The following is a 17,395-nucleotide window of genomic DNA, read 5'->3' as shown; positions in this document are numbered from 1 at the left end:
CACTGGTAAAGTTCCGGATAGTATCTGCCAAATAAAATGCCGCAATTTTGGTGAGCAATTTAGTTTCCATGAAAAAGCCAGTAAAGGTTTTATATTTGGTCCAAAAGGTGTTATCCTTGGTCCCCTATCAGGGTATAGGCTTTCCGTTCGAAATCCTGATTTAACCGAATATTTCCCAGATTCCGTGAATGCCCAGCCATATTTATCAGGCCGTTGATTCCGGCTGACCGCCATACCTCTGATGATCTTAACATCATCCGGATGTATGTATGCATTAAGCAAATTTACATTCCAAGACATATCTAGTGGATTGATGAGGTCCTTCACCATTAGAGATGGATTTAGAAATTGAACAGGATTTTTTTGTAGTGCTGATCTCGGGCGAGGAGCCGGGATCCAGGGATCATTCCAAACAGAAATCGATTGCCCGGTACCAACTCTTTTGATTAGCCCTTTTTTAACCAGAGATCTAGCGGAGCAGATACTTCTCCACCCATAAGATGAAGAGTAAGATCTGTGATCATCCAGTGGATGAGAATTTCGGAAATACCTTCCTTTAAACACTTTCGAAAATAAACAATCCGGCTTATCTATTAGTCGCCATAGTTGTTTTGCCAATAATGCCGTATTAACATCTTGTAGATCTCTAAAACTCAAACCTCCCTCTTCCTTGTGTGTACACATTTTGTCCCATGAGAACCAATGGATACCTTTTTTATTTCCGCTGCCCCCCCACCAGAAATGTGCTGTGGTGCTTGTAATCTTTTTAGTAACCCCTTTTGGGAGTCTGAAGCAGGACATGACATGCGTTTGCATAGCTGAAGACACTGATTTAATTAAGACTTCTTTACCACCTCTTGTGAGAAAACGAACTGTCCAGCTATTAACCTTCTTATTGACGTTTTCATTTAAAAAGTCAAAAATTTGAATTTTTGATCCACCGAGACTCTCTGGGATTTCCAGATAATTTCCCATACCTCCTAGATTGGAGATACCTAGCAAATCGTGAATAATCACTTTGGTTTCTTCCGTAACCTTGTGACCAAACTGAATCGATGATTTTAAGAAATTAATTTGTTGTCCTGATGCCCTCTCGTAATCTTTAAGTATCTTTAGAATTACTCCACATTCCTGCACAGTCGCCTTACAAAAGAATAAACTATCGTCCGCAAAAAGCAAATGAGAAATTGGTGGACATGCCCGGGCTACCTTTAGACCAGTTAACCTCTTATCTCTCTCTTCCTTTCTAATGTTAGCAATGAGAGCTTCTGTACATAAAATAAATAAGTAGGGTGATAAAGGATCCCCTTGTCGTAACCCTCGCTCGGGGACTATATACCCCTTAGGCTGTCCATTTAGTAATACCTTGTAACTGACCGAAGAGATACATTGCATCATCAATGCAACCCAATCTGACGAGAAACCCATTTTTAATAGAATCAGTTGGAGAAAGCTCCATTATACTCGATCATAAGCCTTACTCATATCCGTCTTGATTGCTAAAAACTTTGCCTGACATGACTTATTAGTTCGTAACCCGTGAAACATTTCCTGCGCGATGAGAATATTATCCGATATTAATCTCCCAGAAACAAAAGCCGATTGAGTCTCCGAAATCAAATTTGGTAGTAGTATTTTAAGTCGCTGGCATAACACCTTAGAGATGATCTTGTATCCTACATTACACAAACTGATGGGTCTAAGTTCTGTCATCCTGTTCGGTCTCGCTGTTTTTGGAATCAAACAAATATTTGTCAAATTCAACCTTTCATCAAATACCCCAGTTCTCAAAAACTCATTGACCATAAAAACCACATCATCCTTAATTACCGACCAAGATTGTTGATAAAACAGTGCTGTCATTCCGTCTGGCCCCGGAGCCTTTTCCGGATGCATCATGAAAAGTGCCGCCTTTACTTCTTCTTCCGTAGCCTTGGCTACCAGTCGACTATTCTGAGCTTCCGTAACCAAAGACGGTACTTCCTCCAAAAAACTATCAAAACCTGAAGGGGAAGAGGTACTAAACAAATCCTTAAAATAGTTAACAGCCACTCCCTCGATTTCCTCTTCTGAGTTTACCCATACTCCGTTCTCATTATGTAAACCAATTATCCTATTTTGGATTCGCCGTTGTTTTGTCAATGCATGATAAAACTCTGTGTTTCTATCACCACATGTGTGCCATTTAGTTCTGCTTTTTTGGACAGAGGCACAATCATTGATACCAACCCCTCACGAGAATGTTCAGTCTTCCACCGATTGGCAAACTTTGGGATCAACCAGGGTATGTTTTGTCGATGGATCTTGGAAGGAACAAGATGTCTTCACTGGACAAGGGTGGTATTGCCGAAAGATAGATTCAGAGGACAAGATGATGGGGGCAATGAATCTCCGACGTAGCCTATCTCCTTTACACGCAGAATGTGAAGCGCTGATTTGGGCAATGGAGTGCATGAAGACCCTACAGTTCTCAGATGTAGTTTTTGCAACGGACTGCTCTCAGTTGGTGAAGATGGTGTCCTCACCTGAAGAATGGCCAGCATTCACTACGCACATGGAGGAATTTCGCCGTAGTAAGACTTTCTTCCCTAATTTCAAGATCCGACATATTCCAAGGGCGCAAAACACAATGGCGGACAAGCTTGCTCATGGGGCAAGGAGTTCACCTTCAGCTATGTTATATGTCGATTCGATACCTCCGGTTTGGCTTTCCGAACCGGTGGAATTACGTTAGAGTAGCTTTGTTGTCAAAAAAAAAAAAAAAAAAAAAAAAACTTGACAATCAATTCGAATCTCTCCAACTAAAACGTACTGATAATTTCTGCAGTCAAGGCTATAGTTTTAAGTTTACATTGTATCCTAAACTAATATCGTAGGCAAAACCGACAATGAGGCGTTACTTTAATGGTTATTTTTTTTTTAATTTGATGTTATGTTTGTGAGAAGATAAAGATGCAACCGATGTTTGTTGCATATAAAAGTGAGCTACGAAGCCTAAAGTGATTAGGGAATATCTTAGAATAATATAAAGAATCATTCTTAAAGAGAAAATAAAACAATGTAGTGGTTTCTTTTAGAAGAGTGTGGGTTGCTCTGTTGTACATATGTTTTGCCAAAGTGTAATGCTTTATATGAGTAGCTTGCTCCTGTAAGCTGTAGTAATGGAATAGTACCAACGGCTTGCGTGGCCACGGCTTCCGTTCACTGTATTCCTGCCGTTAAACAATAAAACAACAAAACCATTTTCCTTAGCAACAAAGGAATTATGACATAACCAGAATCCTCAGCATAAAAGGACGTAAGCTTGAATGATTAGTATTCAAACCCATTATCACAAAAAGTTAAAGGCATTTATTTCGAAGTACAAATTGTGAAATTAAGTAAAAAGCATTTAATGGGTGGGTGAATATGCCATATCAGAAAAGAAGGTTAGGAATCCTTTTTATTTTTGTTTTGACATCTGAAATTTCATTGAATACAAAGAATAATACATTGTCGAATATATTGCCAACATCAAAAATATAAATATCTGAAAAATCTTTGAAATCAACAACACACCTAGTTACTAGTTAGGGAACCATTATACTGTAACTTATCTGTTTCATGTTGTTTTGTTAAAAACTATACTTTCTTTTTGCTAAACTGTAAATATCATAGAAATGAATAAAAGAGCTTACAAGAAAGTCTTAAGTCTGAGCCATCTTGGCAAAAAAAAAAAAAACTATACTTTCCATCTATACAGAAATGAACATGGGAAATAAATAGAACTATTAGCACCATATTAAACTGGCTGAGAACCAAATCTTATGATTAGGCTAGGCAGTTTGTAGATGTCATTAAACATGTTCACTGGAAAAGAGCAAGTGTTCATGAAAATATAAATGTGACAGTTTAACAGGACGTGGATAGTTAGGAAGGTCTCTTAGAAAACCAAAGTGGCCAATTCTCCAGTCAAGATTGTTGGAATGGCAAGGATATGGTTAGACAAAAGCAAAGGACAAATGTAGAATTATGTAGGGAAACCAATGAAGAAAGATACTTAACTTCTTATAGGTTTTCGTGTACCGAACTCTTTTGTGCAATCACTCTCAGATTCTTCCAATAACAGCCTTAATCTTACTTATATTTCCAAAGCAATGTTATTTTTTTAAGTGAATCTAAATTCTCCAGGGACCCCATTGTGCGCTTTACACTTTAAAGCTCCCCTCCAAATCCCAAGAACTGATATATAACAAGACTATATCTACAGGGAGGAACACACATGAAAGCAGAAGGGATACAATCTCATTCTCATTATCTCTAACCCTCTTATTTATTTATTTTGGAGAAAATAAAGTTACTCTGATTCTTCTTGTCTGCCTAAGAACAGAAATGCTGGGTTACAGTACAAGAATGATGCTTTGTCTTCTTGTCTGCATAGGATTACTATCAGACAACAGATATAAGGTCTCAGCCTTGGGAAATAGAGCGTTTTTCCTCAGGCAAATACAAGGAGAAGAAGCTGGAGTTGTTGAGCCAGGTGAAATTGCTAAGCTAAGGAGCATTGATATTCATTCTAGGGACAACCGTGAAGGTCAAGGAATGCTCAGTGGAAACCGACGCATTCTTGAGGAGGTTAACAAGAATAAAGTTAGATCTGAGAAGATACAACAAGCACAAAAGGATCAGACAAAGGACTCGTTCCAATCAAACAAGAGACGTGTAAGACGAGGATCAGATCCTATCCACAACAAATCCCAGCCACTTTCTTGAGTGGAAGTGTGGCACAACAACAATCAAATACAGAAAAGGGAAAATACTATAGAAATGCAAGAAGAAGAAAAGAAAAGCGCAACGATCAAATCTTATCAAGCTGGAGGTAGGTTAGTTGGTTTTTTACTTCGGTTTTGTTTTCGAGTATAGGTTTGATAAATACACAGAACATTGGCTGCTGAAGGACAGCACTGTCTGTTCAGATACACCAGTCACCAGGAGAATACATATTTGTTTTTCAATACATTTTCTTTTGACTAAGTGTTCACTCTTTTGTTTGCATTAGTTCTAAGTTACTTGATAACTTTTGTTCTGTTCTGCATCGCTTTGGCTCCACCAAAAAATATATCTTGTGTATATACAATAGCTCAGAGGTTTTGATTGTCTACAACTTCACTGTAAAACCTCTTTTATCTCCATAAGAAAAACACCAATTGAACTTATCAACAAGTGAAAATTTAAAATCCAAGAAAATCAAATTTCTCTAAGAAAACCCTTGCATGCTTGCAAGAAACCATAAACCTAGATTTGATAGAACAGAGAATTTTCCGGTTCAAAATTCATATTCCTTGCTTCTCTGGTGGATAAGATCGGATCATTGATGACACATAGTAGTAAGATAAACCTTTAAGCAATTGCAGTCACACGAATGCTTTATTTCCAATAAATTCTTGGAAGTGTAGTGTCGTATACTACCCAACTACGGATCAGTCGTCACGGCCTAGATATTTAACCATTAACGTTACTAGTGAGTAGAGATAATAATCATTATCTGCATAATTTAGTTATTAAGCCCAGTCCACAAGAAAAATATTTATTGGGCCAATTCCTACAAAAAAATATTTGCATGGTAAAACCTAAAAATTCAAACACTAGTCAACAAGCATATGTTTATGGAATTTTGGCTAGCATAGTTTGTATTAGTAAAAGAACTTTCTCTTTATTTTTCCCTCATTTCTCTCTAATTTTTTTTGTCAAAATTTTCTTTTCCTGTTAACACATGTGGATGGACTTCTTTAGTCATGACGTGGATCAGGATTCCACTTTGTTTTTAATCGTCTCTTTTAATTGGTTGTAAATTTTTGTGGTTTAAAACTAAGATTTACATATGTAAATATTGATTTATATAGTTAGATATAAAAAGTTTCGCTTTACTTTAGGTGGTTGAGAGTTCGAATGAGTTGATCCTTTTGGTTCTGGTGGTTGTCAGCTTCGTAGTCGACTTTTGCAACGTTGAGATCTTGTACTTCATGGCCGGATCTTTTTTAATTAACCTTAATTTGTTCTGCATATGGCAATGAAGTTTCTAGGTTTGGTTGGAGTCTTATCTGTAATGTCTTTGATCATGCCTAGGATCAGGTGGACGTCCTATGAACAAGCGTAGTCAAAGTTTATATTGAATCATTGACTCAGATATTACATAGGCGTATCGTTAGGTCGAATGAGAAGCTTAGGTAGTTTCCTCGACACCAAGTTCATGTTTAGCTTAAGGTAGTGTAGAATATGTAATCAGTTGAGGTTAGTTCAATGTAGTGTAGTCAGCTAAGCCCAGCTAGCTGATAAGCTCGAAGACCAGCTGGGCCAGATCAACCAGCTGAGGCGGTTGGGTTTAGTGACAGTGGTAGGTGGTCCGGGCTGAGGCCGCGTCTGGTGTGGTTCAGTCAGTGGCGAGTGATGTGTGGTCCGGACAGGGTGGCTCGTGTTGGATTGGGTTAGGATTAGGCTTAGCCGGGGCGGATACTAGGGTAGAGGTATGATTGGGTTGTGAAGGGCGAAGACGTTCGGGTGCATTGGGCGAAGGGACGCAATGCTTGACCGAGAGGTCCCAATGCTTGACCAAGGGACACAATGGTTAGGCGAATGGTCAAAAACAATTTTTTGGTGCCCCATCGACCAGATCCCCTTGTTTCTATATAAACCCATCACCATTTTCTTCTTTGGCATAAATTCCATTTTTGAAAACCACCACAGAAATCAAGAGAGAGAAAAAGAGAGTGGGTTAACCGGCCAATGGTTAAGACAGAGTGGTCGACCCATACGGCAGGTGGTCACCGATCTGGTGAAACGGTCTGGCGAGGCGGTTAGCCATTCTGTCAGAATGGAAGGCTTCTTCTTCTTCTTCTTCTTCTTCTTCTTCTTCTTCTTCTTCTTCTTCTTCTTGTGTGTTGGAATGACTCGCCAAGGCCTTCCCTTGGGAGTGAACGATACCTATCAGACCTAGACCATGATGCCGTATGTCAAATGTATTTGTTTGGGTCTATGAGGCTATCAGCAATTAAAAGAATTAAGATCATTTTCATATTAGAATTAGGTTTTCAGAACTAATTGTGTAGGCGAAATGATTCACCTTACTAAGTAATGTTTTAGATTGCTTATGCCTCATAAAATGTGGCAGATTCTAAGAATGGTTTGGGTTGACGCAAGACAGGAGACCGATGGGTGTGAGGAGTGTTCGAGTCATTTAGGTAAAATATTGCGTTTGATTTATATCATTATACTTAAACTACAATGTATCGAATCTATGATGATATATACAGTGCAGCCATAGGGATTTATTTGTTTCCGCGTGTTGATTGATTAGTTAGGGAATCCCTGGTTAATAAGCCCACTTGAATATCACACTTAAACAAGATAAAAACCTAAAATGTAACTGACCAGACCCTGTTCGCCTATAGGCCCGAGTCATGTGAGACTAGATTTTAGACTAGCGTCTGAGATGGGTCTTACATTATCTTTGATTTTAGAAGCAATGCTTCAGTTGTGGTTTCTCCGTGCTATCTCTGTCTCTAAGAATATATTTTATCTTGATCAATAAATTTGGAACCTCGACTCTTTTTCTTCAAGTCGTTGAAAGTCGTCTGGTTTTTGTAATGTCATCTCTCCTCATCTTCCATGTTTAGTTCCGGGTAATTCTCTTGTCTCCTTTAATTTTGGAGCAATATAATGAGTTTTACTTGGTCTTCATCAATAAATTTGACTTTATGATTATGCACAATCAATCTTGCAGTTATTGGTCGTTTTCATCTTGTTTCCATAGTAGTACTCACCTAAAAACTAAGTTTAGATATATATATATATATATATATATATATATATATATATAATGTAAGTTTTTGTTTCATATTCGGTTATGATTTGGTTGGGTTTTTGTTCTCATCCCTCCCTTAGGTCTTGGTTTAAACAAGAACTTGATTTTTGCTGTGTTTTTCCACAAATGCATCTCACCTTGTATCTTTTTCGTTTATAGTAAAATATGTTTTAGTGTCTAAAAAAATTTGTATTAGTAATGTTATTTTACCATCACATAAATTCTAGTTTGTTAGAGAAATAACTAATTACTAGATTTTGATATTCGCGTCCTTGTAGATGTATTTTTAAAAAAATATGTTGCTGTTTATTTTTTATGTCATTATTATATTTCATATGTGTTATTATATAATTAATCGTACCATCATACAAATAATCATATAATTAATAGTATTTTATACGTACCATCATATAAATAATTACATATATTATATTTTTAAATTTAATATGAAATATAAAAATCATAGTTTTTGTTGGTGTTCGAAATTAGACTTTGTATTGTATTTTTCTTATATATATTGAAAAGATTTTTTATAATGGTTATTAGAAAATATTCTAGTAAAAATCAATTTATATATATATTGAAAATATTTTTATAATGGTTATTAGAAAATATTCTAGTAAAATTCAATTTTAAAATATATGTATTTGAATAAATTTTTGATATAAATTAATTTTAAATTGCTGTTTTAATTTGAAATATGTATAGAAAATTTAAATTTTGTTTATAATTATTTTAGAAAAAATGTTTTTAGGTAGTTAGATTGAATCATTTTGGTATATTTTAAAGATGGCCCAGAAAAATAGTTTTTCATAATATGATTGACTTACAATTTTTCTTAATAACATAATCCTATTATTTTTTTCTTAATATACTAATATCTATGTTTCCGAACAATATTATATTTTTTATACTACTATTCATGTTTTCAAATAATTTCCAAATATATTTCAGTTTTAATAATATAGATTAACAGAAAATCAAATCAAAATTATTATAATAAATTCTGAAAAATAAGTAGACTAGAACAAAAGAATTATATTAAACTAACATTGCAGAACGAACAAAAAGAAATTGTAGGTCGACTGGCCCTAATCTACTGCAGATCAAAAAGAAACTGGACTCTTGGACATCTAAATAACTATGGCAATAGACCCTATAATCTTCTTTTTATGGCATGGAACTATTGAGATGTCAAAGAGCGGTCTATGCGAAAATCTGAGAGAGGCCTAGGCCTCCGTAACCTCATCTCTTGAAATGAAACCTGTATCCTGAAGTTAATTTGGATGATTTTTTTCAGAGCTGAATTTCTTTGGGTGGAATGGATAAGGAGTACTTATATCTTCTTCTCTGGCTCTTCTTTATAGGATTTGAATGAGAAAAACTATGTTTTTATCTTGGATGATTTTTTATTTTTGTTCACTGCGCCCAAACTCTTCATCAGAACTGAGAAATGGTGTCTCTGCATTCTTTTGGTGAGATCCGTGGATCCCTTTCAGTCCATTAAAGGATTTCTTGGCATCGGATAACTCATCCTCCGTTTGAGTCTCTTTATCTTCAACAAGTTCCGATTTTCATTCATTCCCTTTGCCTCAAACGATATCATATTATGGTTGGTCTAATCCTCATGTTGACTCAAGAGTTAAATTGGCGGTTTTTCAAGCCTGGCAGATTGCCATTTACATTTATGATTTGCTTGATTGCTCCACGTACGTGCTCTATAATTTAGAATTAATAAGTAGTTTTTTTTATTAAAAAAAAGGCAAACTAAACAAAAATTAAATAAGTTAACCATAGCAAGTGAATTGGTCGAAAGGTATGTAGTATGTTTTGGTCATATACTTTGTACTACAAAACATTAAATTTTCGAGAATTCTCCATTAGTAACATCTAACCTTAAGTTTGACAGAATTATATGAACTTATATCATGGACAATTTTATATGACGTTTAAGTTGTCTACTTTGTAATATTTCAAGTTTTGAAAATATGAATTTATATTGTGGTGGTGGAATATATCACAAAAGATAACTAGACTATTTATGATAAATTGTAACATCTACTAACTTCTATTTTTGAAATTTAATTTGGATATAATTCATATTTTTCAAAACAAAACAAATTTAAAACGTTTTTACGATTGTTTGGTAAAATATTTATTTAGGTAAAGTGTTTATGTTACCCAAATTATTTCTTTGACTATTGCGCTAATATAATGTTCACATACAAGTCATGTTTCCAACGTGACAAACAATCGTTACAACTAAAAGAAATAGCCATACTAGTAGGGATAAGATCGAACTAGATGTCCGAGTTTTTGGAAGTATTTATGATCGATCTGTTTTATCCAAGCATAGTTATCTAATCTGATTTGTATTCATTCGAAATTTTAGATGTTTTTAAAAATTTATATTATTATCGGATATCCGATTTAGTCTATAAACATAAAGAAAAATTAGAAAATAAAAAATTCCAAAATAATATAAATAATAATATTTTACTACAAAAAAACTACTTACTTTTTATAATTCTAAAAATTAATTTAATAAATGTAGTAAATAAAAATACTAAAAACATATATATAATATATTATTTATATAATTTATATATATAATTCTTTAAACATATGTATATATGCATATAACATGATCGGTTATCAATTTCTAAAAATATTAATATTTATGATTTATTTTGTTTTTACAGATATTATATATTAATATTTGATTTGTAGAATTCCAGATATTCAAACTTTTTGATTCAAATCAAAATAAATAATAAATCTAATCAAAATTTATAGATATTTTGTCTAATCCTATATACTAGATTTAAACGTTACGCACAAAATGCTGAATTTTAAGTTAAAAAAAATAACGTTATGCACAAAATGGCACATAATTATTCGAGCTCTAATTTTCGCTTATACTTGTCATTTTGTTCCAATCCTAGTGGCAAAATTGCGTGATGCGCGTGCCATTTTGGTCATTGACAAGATCGTTAGGACAATGTTCTAATCCATATTAATGATGCTGTTTGACCCACGAGTCTTATAATTCAGAGCTTGAAATATTCTAATTGTAAAGCCTAATAAAATAAGAGTTATTCTTGGGTTCACCCCCTTTAGATTCACCAACCAATAGAAACTTGTCATTTTAGATTCAGTATCTTTTAATTAAAGAAACAAATAATTTATCAAATTATATTATTTTTTCAAAATAAAATTTGAAAATAAATAAAAATAGTATATAAAAACGAATTAGAAAAAATTAATGTTGTCAACAAAACACTAAACCCTAAACTCTAATATTAAACCCTAAACTCTAATACTAAACCTTAAACTCTAATCATAAATCCTAAACCCTTGGGTAAACCATAAATCCTTGGAAAAAATACTAAACATGTTGTCAACAAAACACTAAACCCTAAACTATAATCCTAAACCCTAAACTCTTGGGTAAACCCTAAACCCTTGGGTAAACCCTAACCCTTGGAAAAACACTAAACATTTGGATAAATTCTAAACTATAAATCTTAAACACTAAACTCCAAATCTTATAAATAAATATTTTTTAAAATAATCTTTATTGAGAACTATTGTTATTTTTATTTATTTAATCTTTTTATTTATTTTAAAAGCATAATATAATTTGGCAGGTTATTTTTGTTTCTTTAATTAAAAAATACTAGATTTAAAATAACAATTTTCTATTGGTTGGTGAACCTAAAAATTCATCCTACGGGGTGAACCCAAAAAAAAGTCATAAAATAAATTGTTGCATCAATGTCATGTCAACGAAATTTTTAGCAGAATTATGAACTCGGTTATTATTATGTGGTTAAATATCGTCGATAGTTGGGATTTGGATCCTAATTAGGCGTGATTGGTGACTAGGTTTGTCATAAACGACAAAACGTAAACCTGCTTTAATTTGTCATATTCAATATTTCTGTACACAGAACACTGATGTAAATTTTTACTTAGCTTCTTCATCTGTTGATATATATCTTCTTCTTTTTTTTGATATATATCTGTTGATATATATCTTCTTCTTATGCGTTTTTTTCTCACTATGCGTTATACTTGTAATAGCTACACGTTCACTCGTCTAACTGGAATCTTGTGTATCTATGGGAAGAGTCTATAGAGAACCATGGATTGATCATTTCCAAGTTAAAGCAAACTTGACCACTACAATTGTATAAGAGTTAAACTATCTAAATAATACACTACTTAAGCTGTAAGTAACATACACTGTTATAATTGGACAAGAATTGGGTTCACCCCCTATGGTGAACCTTTAAATTCACCATCTCCTTAATAACCAATTAAAGTGTCAATTAGATTAATAATAAAATAATTTAAAAAATAGATAATATCATATTTAATAATGATAATGTCACTATTTAATCCCTAAACTCAAACTCTATACCCTAAATCCAAATTCTAAACCCTAAATTCTAAATTATAAATCCAAACTATATACCCTAAATCCAAATCTTAAACCCTAAACCCAAACCATAAATAATAAACCCAAAAATCTGAACTCTAAACCCAAACCTATACCCTAAACCCAAATCCTAGACTCTAAACCCAAAACGTAAATACAAAACCCAAATCTTATAACCTAAATATTTAGATTAATATTGATGTTGTTCTTTTGAAATTTAAGGTTAAGAATTAAAGTTTGGATTTAGAGTTCATGGTTTGAGTTACGGTCTAGGGTTTGGGTTTAGGGTCTACGGTTTGGGTTTAGGGTTTATGGTTTGAGTTTAGAATCTAAGATTTGGGTTTAGGATCTAGGGTTTGAGTTTAGGGTATAGTTTTGGGTTTAGAGTTTAGATTTTTTGGTTTATGATTTATGATTTGGGTTTAGGGTTTAAGATTTGGGTTTAAGGTATAGAGTTTGGGTTTATAATTTAGAATTTAGGGTTTAGAATTTGGATTTAGGGTATAGTGTTTGAGTTTAGGGATTAAATAGTGACATTATCATTATTAAATATGATATTATTTATTTTTTAAATTATTTAATCATTAATCTAGTTGGCACTTTAATTGGTTATTAAAGAGATAATGAATTTAAAGGTTTACCATAGGGGATGAACCCAAGTCTTGTCCGTTATAATTCTTATAAAAGTTCTACAATTGATTAAGATAAGTATAATGTTCGATCAGAAATTGTAAATAATTTGATATAAAAATTTTAAAAATAATAATTGAAGGTGATTGGAAGAGAAGGACATACAAACATAAATTGCGACACAAAGCTAATTAATAACGTAAACAAAATGCAAATGAAGACTAAATTGCGGCGCCACCGTAATGAGACGAAGAGGTCGGTCAAACGATAAGAATATCTAAGATAGTGATTAAGGAAAATATACATAATTTGTAAGATTAATTACTAAATGATGGATGTCAAAAAAAGATTTCAAAATGATGGTTGGCATATGTCGGCATATACTTTTATTCACTGCATTGTTGCCAAGTATATGAAGCATTCATTCAAAACAAATACTCTCTTTTTTTGAACACATACTCAACAGTGTTTCTAATGTCACAAAAGACATGTAGCATACTGGCACAAGTCAACTATTTTTGGAGAACACGTAGTTACCTATTTTAGAAAGAAAAGAAAAAACAAGCTCTTTAGTTTTTTGGATAATCGGTAAAAAGGAAAAAGATAAAATTTTGAAACGGATCCGGATATCTAGAATATTTGAAAAATTCAGATCCGGATCAGTATCCATCGGATCCATATTTTGGTATCCAGATTCTGATCTGTGTCTTTCGGACATTCATGTATCAGATATCCGTCTAAGAATTATGATATCCGTGAGTATTCCGATACCCGCGAGAATTAAAAAAAAAATCTAGAAAACATATAAATTAAATATTTTACAAGATTTATGAATATATTTATGCATATATTATTACTAAAACTAAAATATAAAAATATATGACTAATTTTATTTATAAATATTAATATTTCAAATATAATTATTAATAAAATTAAAAATTTAATATATTATTAAAAACACTGATCCGGATATCCAGATCTAAAAATTATGATATCTGGATTAGGATCGGGATTTGATTTTGATGGATCCAAGATTTTACTTTTCGAATTCGGATCTAAACACTTCGGATATCCTATTTTATGAACGAATCTGGAACGAATTCAAACTCTGGATAATAAGTCTGAGACATACTTCTAACCCAACAGTTGCCATTATATAAAACAAAATTCAATAAATAAAAATATGTCTACACAGAAAAAGTAGAAAAGGGTTAAAAATAAAGCAGATAGAAACACAGGGGCGAGAGCGAAATTTACTAAAATATGGTCTTCTGGCGCGAAATGAAAACTGTATTGCAGGGCAGCTGGAATTGTCCTTAAGTACGATGCATGTAACGGGCATTTGCCACGTATACACTCTGGACTCAATCCTTCCCTCTCTTCGTCGAATATATTCCTCTCGACCAACAAGTTACCCACAGGTGAAAAAGTGAAAAAACTTACGAACGTCCCGTATAATCATTGAAGAAAAGCTTATGATACGACACAATATTCTATATAGTTTTTCTCAAAAAAAAAATATTCTATATAGTCTATAACGTATAAATAGATATCAAAGTGACTACAAGTATTCAAAAAAAACAATTCTCTGTTTCACCAAAATAAGAAAAAGTAAAAAGAAAATTGAGTTGTAGGTTTTCATTTGATGGTATACAGTAAGTTTATGTGTGTTTTGGACGTTTTGTAGGTACGCACTTATTACATTTTTAAAATCTTAATTATATATTTTATCACTGCCATGTTCTTTACCGATATAATTACATCATCGTCACATGCACTTACTTAATTCTCAGTTTTAAAATAAATAAATAAAATAAATAAATACCACAAAACCTAATCTCCTCTTTAACTACGTTAATCAGAAATGAGTTAAACACACTATAAAGACAGAACATAAGTAAAGCCATGGATTTGTCTTCAAAACACAGACAAACGTTAGTAAACTCTACTATCGCCGGAGAACCAACCGTCGCCGGAGAAATGGGTATCTGTTACAAAGAGTGTTTGAAAAACCACGCGGCTAACCTCGGTGGTCACGCGCTCGACGGCTGCGGCGAGTTTATGCCGACCCCCACCGCAACACCCGCCGATCCTTCCTCTCTCCGGTGCGCCGGTTGTGGCTGCCACCGTAATTTCCACCGCCGTGACCCTTCCGACCATCTCAATTTCCTCCCCGTGCATCCCGCTTCCTCTCCCTCCGGCACCGAATCGCCGCCGTCTCAGTCGCTTCACCACGTGGCCTCCCCTGTTCCCTTCTCTTACTACACTTCAGCTCCACACCACGTGCATCTCTCTCTCAGCTCCGGTTTCCGTGGACCGTCGGATCTTGACCCGACGGGTGTGAGATCGGAGAACAGCTCGAAAGGAGCAATGAGGAAACGGACGAGGACCAAATTCACGCCGGAGCAGAAGATGAAGATGAGAGCTTTCGCCGAGAAAGCAGGTTGGAAAATCAACGGCTGCGATGAAAAGTCGGTGAGGGAGTTCTGTAGCGAGGTTGGGATCGGGAGAGGGGTTCTTAAAGTATGGATGCATAATAATAAGTATTCACTTCTCAACGGTAAGAACATAGAGATCTTGTCGGTCGATCATCATCCTCGTCTTTGTCTGAACACTCAGAGCTCTAACAATGGTGGAGGAGACGGAGACACCGTTGATGGGTCTTCCTCTTCTTGATCAGCTTTTGTGAAGCTAATTAGGATACTTCAATCTGGGGTTAAAGTTATATTAATTATGAGCATTAACCGTTCAATCTTATAATAGTAAGTTCTAACATGTAATGGATCAACGATATATATGCGGTTTTAAAATATCAATGATCTTTTCAGGTTTTTACTTTTATTTTGGTATGAACGTGATGTTCAGAGATCGTAATGGGTTTGATAATGAAATACTATTTTTTCTTTAATCGAAGGTTAAAGTGAAAAATATCACCATTCTAATTATAGTAACTACATGATCCCCAATTACGATCGAGGAAATCAAAAGATTCGTTGGTTTGTTTTGTATACTATCTTCATTATTCAATATTATCTTCTGTATTAGTGGAAATAATCTCCTGAGCTTTTAGGAAAAACCGAAAAAATTGAGAGGGTTTTAATAATAGGGAACTGGAGTCGTCAAGTGGTAGAGAAGTTTAGAGAGATAAAGTAGATCGGGATCCGGCGAACGGACGGTGTGTGAGCGCGCGTGCCGTCGCCGGAGCCTCTTGTGTGACCAACCAAGCTCGTGGTTCTCGTTTCTATCTCGCCTCCTTTTCCCTCCGCCTTGCCTTAACTCTGGAACAAGCACCCGCGGTGGATCTGTCTCTGGAGTAACGGCGCGGTTGCGTTGAGTTTGGTGCGGTGAAGCTTCCCGTTTTGTCTAGTTAGTGTGGTTCTCCCGAGAGACGGAGGCTCAGTCAGCTTCGTCGTCGTCGGTTTTGTTATCGGGAGACGAAGGCTTTGTCAGCTTCGCCGTCGCCGAATTAGTCGCCGGAGGGTGAAGACTCCCTATGTCTTACGCTGTTGGCTAAAGATGGTCCGTTTCTTTGGATCTTTTTGGAGTTGGTGTGTGATCCGATTTTGGATCGGGTTTTTAGGGTCTGGGTCTCGGCGTTTGGTTTCTTCGGTAGAAGATGAAGCTTTCCGGTGTCGGTGACGAGGGTTAAAGGAAGAAAGTCGTGGTCTTTGATTCGCATGTCCAGTGTTTGAAGTGGTTCAAAGTCGGAGGAACCTCGATGTGTCGGTGGTAACCTCTGGCGTGAAGACACTGCGGGAAGATCAGTTAAGGTTCTGTGGAAGCTCAGTCGTGTAAGGGGGATCTAGATGGAGCGGTTTAGATCTCCGACACGAAGATAGAGCGATGAGTGTGGTTTTTAGAGAGGACGGAGGCTCTGCAGGTTTATGAGCTCCGTCGTATCGCGGTGTCGGTAATCTCCGCCGGCGAATCTCCGATGGTGCAAAGGATAGGTCGAGATGGAGCAATGCGTGCAGCGACAACGATGCAGATTCGTCCACGCGTCTCGCTTCCAATCTCCCTGTCGGTGCACGGGCTTGAAGCTGGTTGGTGGGCTTAGGTTTTGACCAGTGGGCCGTTTCTTTTGATTTGGGCTTCGGCTTTGATTGTATCAGCCCGTTTATGTTTTCTGGGTTTTTGTCTGGTTTGGTTGTAATCGGGCTTTGACCCGTTGGACGCGGCCCATCCTATTAATAAATCAAAACCTTGACGGAAAAAAAAAAAAGGTTGCTTAATTATGATACGACGTGGTTATTAAGATGGCAACAAACAATGTCGTGGCCGGATATAATTAAGTCATCTGTGCGGCACTTTTGTTGATTTATAAGTGTATTATAAAGTTATAAAAATGCGGGCTTATCTTCATTTTCTTCTAACCTTTCCATTTAAGGATAAGCTTCGGGCAACAGTAATGTCGCTTATTTATCCTAATAAAGAATAATACAGATGTTACGATTAATATATACAGCATTTAAATGTCTGGC

General features: G+C 35.0%; 3 protein-coding genes across 3 annotated transcripts; all 3 read left to right on the top strand.

The window, feature by feature from the left end:
- The first annotated feature begins 2,374 nt into the window (after positions 1-2,374).
- LOC130508482 (uncharacterized) lies at positions 2,375-2,734 on the top strand. Its single transcript, XM_057004017.1, has one exon. The coding sequence runs from the start codon at positions 2,375-2,377 to the stop codon at positions 2,732-2,734; it is 360 nt and encodes a 119-aa protein (XP_056859997.1).
- Positions 2,735-4,258: 1,524 nt separating this feature from the next.
- LOC108841040 (CLAVATA3/ESR (CLE)-related protein 45) lies at positions 4,259-5,074 on the top strand. Its single transcript, XM_018613828.2, has one exon. The coding sequence runs from the start codon at positions 4,372-4,374 to the stop codon at positions 4,750-4,752; it is 381 nt and encodes a 126-aa protein (XP_018469330.1). The 5' UTR covers positions 4,259-4,371; the 3' UTR covers positions 4,753-5,074.
- Positions 5,075-14,607: 9,533 nt separating this feature from the next.
- On the top strand, positions 14,608-15,822 carry LOC108841613 (zinc-finger homeodomain protein 11-like). The gene has a single exon (XM_018614362.2). It carries the CDS (start codon positions 14,820-14,822, stop codon positions 15,588-15,590), a length of 771 nt encoding a protein of 256 aa, XP_018469864.2. The 5' UTR covers positions 14,608-14,819; the 3' UTR covers positions 15,591-15,822.
- Positions 15,823-17,395: the final 1,573 nt, after the last annotated feature.

Source organism: Raphanus sativus, chromosome 2 (genome assembly GCF_000801105.2).
Source record: "Raphanus sativus cultivar WK10039 chromosome 2, ASM80110v3, whole genome shotgun sequence".
In the NCBI taxonomy this organism is placed as follows: domain Eukaryota; kingdom Viridiplantae; phylum Streptophyta; class Magnoliopsida; order Brassicales; family Brassicaceae; genus Raphanus; species Raphanus sativus.
Note: the sequence above shows the minus strand (reverse complement) of the source record. Positions and strands in the feature narration are given on the sequence as shown.